Genomic DNA, 6,603 nt, shown 5'->3' with positions numbered 1-6,603 from the left:
GGCCTTAGCCCTGCCCCCGGCCACGGGATCCTTTTAAAGCCCCCGAATCACAATCTCCCCACTCACTTCAGCCCTCAACCGAACCTTCCCAGTCCTAAAGCCCAAGAAGCTGGGATTGTGGGACCCACGTTCCCAAGGTTCCCAGGTTCCTTCCAGCAGCATTCAGGGTGGGGAAAGAGCTGGCTCCAGCCTGCGGTTATTTCAGGATTAAGGCCCGCACAAATGAACAGCATTTGAGAAACAAAAAGAAAAAAGGAGTGAAAATAGGAAGGCTTAAAAAAAAACGGAAAGAAATAGACGCCCACCCTCATTTTCCCTCCAGTGTCACCAAGCAAAACGAAAACATTTCCAGGGTGATCGCTCGCGGCTACTCGCCCCCAATTTGGAGTAGAAGCCGAGGAGACGCTGGAGCGGCGAGGAGAAAGCGACACCGAGTCACCGTGCGCGTGAGCGACGGTCTGGAGCGGGAGAGAAGGGAAGGAAGAGACACACACACACAGCATGTGTTACCTGGTTTATTTCGAGATTGTTTGGTACGCTTTTCTCTCTGAGCACCCCTCGCTGCAGAAGACCAGCACAGGCGCCCACCACTGAGCCGCCCCCGCCCGCCGCCGCCGCCGCGCAGGGAGCCCCAGGCCCGGCTTCCCGGTGGCGCCGGCGCTCCGAGCTCGCCGCCGCCCGGGCCGCAGGAACCGAGTAAGTGACCCCCGCCTGGCCCCGCGCTCGCCAGCCCACTTCCTGCTCCTCATCCCTCGGTTTCCAAACCTCTCGCAGACCCTCCTCCCCCCAGGTGCCGGGCGCCCCCCCTCCCCACGCCAGGGGTGGGCCTGCCTCCCCGACCATCCGGAGCCTCGCTGCAGTGTTACCTACACGGGGCACAGTTTTCCTACAGGCTCGGCGACGCCGGCCCGGGCCTGCAGGGCCGGCTCGGGAAAGTAGTGCCTCGCCTCTTCCTCCTCCATTTCCTGCCCTCTCCTCGCATCCTCTCCCTGCATCCCACTCTGCTCTCCACCGCCGCCGCCGCCGCCCCCTCTTGGGAAGACAAAATTGGATACAAACTTTAATCAAAAAGGACAAATATTGACGCTCTAACGAAAATAACCCAACACGGTGAGAGGGGAGCCGGAAGTGGGAGAGATCTGCCCTAAGAAGGGGGTCGCGGTGGCGCAGCCCCGCGGTGGCGGCGCGCGGCGCAGGGCCGCGGCGCAGCGTGCTCCCGGCGTATCCCTACGCGGCTCCGCGCGGCCGCGAGGCCAAGGCCCGCGAGAGGGGGAGGCGAGCGCCCGAGGGGGCGGGAGCCGGCGGGCGGGGCGGGGGTGGGTGGGCCCGCGCCCGCCGATTGGTCGACGGCGGGAGAGACGCTCCCGCACGCCGCCGGCTCTGATTGGCCCAACGGTAGGAAAGGTTAAACCAAAAATTTTTTTACAGCCCTAGTGTGCGCCTGTAGCTCGGAAAATTAATTGTGGCTATAGCCGCCTCGATCGCTGTCTCCCCAGCCTCGCCGCGGCCGCTCCGGGACGCGCCCGCCCGCCGCCCGGCTCTCCCCCCCTTTGGGCTGCTGCTGCTGCTGCTGTGACTGCTGCTGCGAGAGGAGGAGGAGGAGGAGGAAGCAGCAGGGGGGGGGGAGCGGGGGGTGGGGGGGAGACCAAGAAGTAGAGTTGGGAGCGAGGGAGCTTCACCCCCGGGGCGGTGGTTGTTTCTTTTTTCTCTTTCTTTCTTTTTTTCTTTTCCCTTTTTTTTTTTTTTTTTCTTCTAATTCCTGAGGGGTGGTTGCTGCTTTTGCTACATGACTTGCCAGCGCCGGAGCCTGCGGTCCAACTGCGCTGCTGCCGGAGCGCTCAGTGCCGCCGCCGCCGCCCGCGCCGCCCGCGCCCCGCTCGGCACCCGCCGGCCGCCGCCGCCCGCCGCGCCGCTGCCCCGCTCCCGCGCCGCCGCCGCCGCCGTTGCCCCCCGACGACTGGGTGATGCTGGACATGGGAGATAGGAAAGAGGTGAAAATGATCCCCAAGTCCTCGTTCAGCATCAACAGCCTGGTGCCAGAGGCGGTCCAGAGCGACAACCACCACGCCAGCCACGGCCACCACAACAGCCACCACCCCCAGCACCACCACCACCACCACCACCACCACCACCACCCGCCGCCGCCCGCCCCGCAGCCGCCGCCGCCGCCGCCGCCGCCGCAGCAGCCGCCCCGGCCCCGCAGCCCTCGCAGGCGCGGGGCGTCCCGGCCGCCGACGACGACAAGGGCCCCCAGCAGCTGCTGCTCCCGCCGCCGCCGCCGCCGCCGCCGGCCGCCGCCCTGGACGGGGCCAAGGCAGACGGGCTGGGCGGCAAGGGCGAGCCGGGCGGCGGGCCCGGGGAGCTGGCGCCCGTCGGGCCGGACGAGAAGGAGAAGGGCGCCGGCGCCGGGGGGGAGGAGAAGAAGGGGGCGGGCGAGGGCGGCAAGGACGGGGAGGGGGGCAAGGAGGGCGAGAAGAAGAACGGCAAGTACGAGAAGCCGCCGTTCAGCTACAACGCGCTCATCATGATGGCCATCCGCCAGAGCCCGGAGAAGCGGCTCACGCTCAACGGCATCTACGAGTTCATCATGAAGAACTTCCCGTACTACCGCGAGAACAAGCAGGGCTGGCAGAACTCCATCCGCCACAACCTGTCCCTCAACAAGTGCTTCGTGAAGGTGCCGCGCCACTACGACGACCCGGGCAAGGGCAACTACTGGATGCTGGACCCGTCGAGCGACGACGTGTTCATCGGCGGCACGACGGGCAAGCTGCGGCGCCGCTCCACCACGTCGCGGGCCAAGCTGGCCTTCAAGCGCGGGGCGCGCCTCACCTCCACCGGCCTCACCTTCATGGACCGCGCCGGCTCCCTCTACTGGCCCATGTCGCCCTTCCTGTCCCTGCACCACCCCCGCGCCAGCAGCACTTTGAGTTACAACGGCACCACGTCGGCCTACCCCAGCCACCCCATGCCCTACAGCTCCGTGTTGACTCAGAACTCGCTGGGCAACAACCACTCCTTCTCCACGGCCAACGGCCTGAGCGTGGACCGCCTGGTCAACGGCGAGATCCCGTACGCCACGCACCACCTCACGGCCGCCGCGCTCGCCGCCTCCGTGCCCTGCGGCCTGTCGGTGCCCTGCTCCGGGACCTACTCCCTCAACCCCTGCTCGGTCAACCTGCTCGCGGGCCAGACCAGTTACTTTTTCCCCCACGTCCCGCACCCGTCAATGACTTCGCAGAGCAGCACGTCCATGAGCGCCCGGGCCGCGTCCTCCTCCACGTCTCCGCAGGCGCCCTCCACCCTGCCCTGTGAGTCTTTAAGACCCTCTTTGCCAAGCTTCACGACGGGACTGTCCGGGGGACTGTCTGATTATTTCACGCATCAAAATCAGGGGTCTTCTTCCAACCCTTTAATACATTAACATCCCTGGGACCAGACTGTAAGTGAACGTTTTACACACATTTGCATTGTAAATGATAATTAAAAAATAAGTCCAGGTATTTTTTATTAAGCCCCCCTCCCCCCCCATTTCTGTACGTTTGTTCAGTCTTTAGGGTTGTTTATTATTCTAACAAGGTGTGGAGTGTCAGCGAGGTGCAATGTGGGGAGAATACATTGTAGAATATAAGGTTTGGAAGTCAAAATTATAGTAGAATGTGTATCTAAATAGTGACTGCTTTGCCATTTCATTCAAACCTGACAAGTCTGTCTCTAAGAGCCGCCAGATTTCCATGTGTGCAGTATTATAAGTTATCATGGATCTATATGGTGGACGCAGACCTTGAGAACAACCTAAATTATGGGGAGAGTTTTAAAATGTTAAGCTGTAATTTGTATTTAAGAAGCATTCGTAGTAAAGGTGCCCAAGAAATTATTTTGGCCATTTATTGTTTTGTCCTTTTCTTTAAAAAACTGTTTTTTTTTTCTTTTGTTTACTTTTAGACCAAAGATTGGGTTCTAGAAAATGCACTTGGTATATTAAGTATTAAAAAAACAAAAAACAAAAAAAGGAAAGTTGTTTCAGTTGGCAGCACTGCCCATTCAAATGAATTGGAAGGGGACAAAATTAATGATTGCCTTCAGTTTGTGTTGTGTATATTTTGATGTATGTGGTCACTAACAGGTCACTTTTATTTTTTCTAAATGTAGTGAAATGTTAATACCTATTGTACTTATAGGTAAACCTTGCAAATATGTAACCTGTGTTGCGCAAATGCCGCATAAATTTGAGTGATTGTTAATGTTGTCTTAAAATTTCTTGATTGTGATACTGTGGTCATATGCCCGTGTTTGTCACTTACAAAAATGTTTACTATGAACACACAGAAATAAAAAATAGGCTAAATTCATATATATCTTGATACTTTTGTCTCTTTTATTAAGTGGAGCTAATTTTTAAAAGACCCTTCAAGTTCTAGGGAATTCAAAGGCTTTTTCAGCCAACTAAAATTTAAACTGCTCCTTTCATTTGAACTGAGACTTTAAAAATGAAAATAGTATTATTTTCCATTGTGGAATCAAATTTTACAAGGAGCAAGCTATTTAAAAAACACTAGCTTTAAGCAAAACGTAGGCTTTTCAGCTGATATCTTTAAGTTTCTGTAGATATACAGCAAAAAGAAATAATTTAATTTTATGTGCATAGCTATTTACCTTGTGTTTATTTTCAAATCAGTTAATAGAATGCTTACTTTTTATATATTTTGTTTCAGGTGTCTTGTTTATAGCACTTGGCAAATTATAAATAAATATATGTATATGGTTAGATAGAAGTGGATATAATGCACACATATGTAATATATATAGACACACAGAGCCCTTCAGTTCAGGTACAATTTGCGCTATGAATGCTGCAAATATTTTTGTTTAAATATTTGTATTTATACTTTCTAAGTCAGCATTTATTTTTGTGGCTGTTTACCCACAATGAAAACGTTCTAATAAAGATGTGCTGAAGTTGCAATATAGATTTTGCTGAAGTGATCACCTGTTGTAATGACTTGCAGATCAATGTTTATATTTTATTTTTAAATTATAACAATTTAAAATTCTAGATGTTCAGAAGAAGTAAAATGCCTCTTTCTTCTTTTCTTTCATTTTTACAACATAGAGGTATTTATTTGAGTCCCTTTTAAATATTTCTGTATAATTTAACCTAGAGATTTGTTCCTTTTGCTTATAGTCGTAATTTTGTTTCAAATTTGCAACAGACATATGCATGTGTATATATGCATATATATATAAATTTGAAACAAAATGAAAACATTTTTTGAATTGTTTCAGCAGCCCAATTGCTATGACTCCAGAAAATAATTAGAAAATCTAAGTAAAAGGTTTAGTAACTAATTGGATCCTGTGGTGAGTCCGCAGAGGACAAGTTGTTCATTTGTTACAATTGTATAGTCTGAAATGTGTTCTGCAGTAATGCAATAAGCTAGCTACTTCTTACAATGGGCCCAATGAAAAATAATCTGTCCCCAAGATGTTATCGGCAAACACTTAGAGAGTTTCTCAGGGAAAAAAAAAAAAAAAAAAGCCAAGGAGAGAAGCAAGCTGACTCAAATAGATGTGAAATAGAAATACAGAATAGTTAATATTGGAACATGGAAATGGATGGGTTGTGGAATGGAGAGATAGAGAAAGAGACAGAGAGGAAAGAGAAAGAGGATCTTTAAATGGAAAAAAAAAAATCCCTCACTGCCAAAAGAAAGAATGAATGAATGAAAGAGAGAGGGAGAGAGAGAGAGATCTAAGACAGACGGAAAGATAAGGGCCAGGAAAATTAAAAGAGCTGGAAGCAAATATACACAAATGGGGAATGGACCAAAATAGACCAAGACAGCTAGTTTAATTATCTCCTTTAGGTAGACTGGACATGATTTTATTTTCTTAGTATGTGAGCAGTTTCACTAGAGGTCCAAGTTTCTTGAAATTTAACAGTTCTTCAGAATGAAGCATGAAAGAAAATTCCACAAAGAAATTGTTTTAGAAGCCAAATTGATGGCTAATATTAAAAATAGTAATAGAGTCCAAATGAATGAAGTTAGGCAAAGGAAATCCCCATTAAACATTTGTGAACCAAAACAGCTCAAAGAAAGGCATGTGTTTAGACTGGAAAAGGTGATGATGTATTGTTTGCTTTTATCATGGATTTTATTTGTGGAATGAGAATGTACCGGTGCAGAACAAGAAATATAGTCTTTTGCCTATCAAAAGTTAAAAAGAAAGTTGAATTCTTAAATTGAGATAAAGGGATATAGATATAGAAGAAAGATTTCCCATGAGTATTTTTTTTCTGGTTATATTAAATAACTGTACTTATTTGTGATGTGTTCACTTGCATGATGGAGAAATAGAATTTCAATGGCAGACTTCATACTTTGAGGTCAAGAGTAAAATGGACTTCTTTAAATTCCTGGAAACTAACGACCGGAAGTGGAGTGCAAGTCCTACTTGGAAACATGTCCATGTTACGTATATAATGGATGTTATTAGAAGTAAGACTAGCTTGTTTGATATGCACAGTAGATATTAGGCGGGGATATACAGAGAGAGAGAACTTTGTGAAGGCCACCTGAAGCCTAATATGAACATTTCGTT

The 6,603-nt window shown here is 49.9% G+C and overlaps 1 protein-coding gene across 1 annotated transcript; it reads left to right on the top strand.

The window, feature by feature from the left end:
• Positions 1-1,618: 1,618 nt before the first annotated feature.
• On the top strand, positions 1,619-4,418 carry FOXG1 (forkhead box G1). The gene is given in 2 exon segments (XM_004421151.2): positions 1,619-2,190; positions 2,193-4,418. Coding segments are annotated over 2 exon segments (1,458 nt in total). The 5' UTR covers positions 1,619-1,964; the 3' UTR covers positions 3,425-4,418.
• Positions 4,419-6,603: the final 2,185 nt, after the last annotated feature.

Source organism: Ceratotherium simum, chromosome 3, assembly GCF_057802395.1.
Source record: "Ceratotherium simum simum isolate JZ-2026a chromosome 3, ASM5780239v1, whole genome shotgun sequence".
NCBI lineage: Eukaryota > Metazoa > Chordata > Mammalia > Perissodactyla > Rhinocerotidae > Ceratotherium > Ceratotherium simum.
This window is presented reverse-complemented; position numbering and strand designations above follow the sequence as displayed.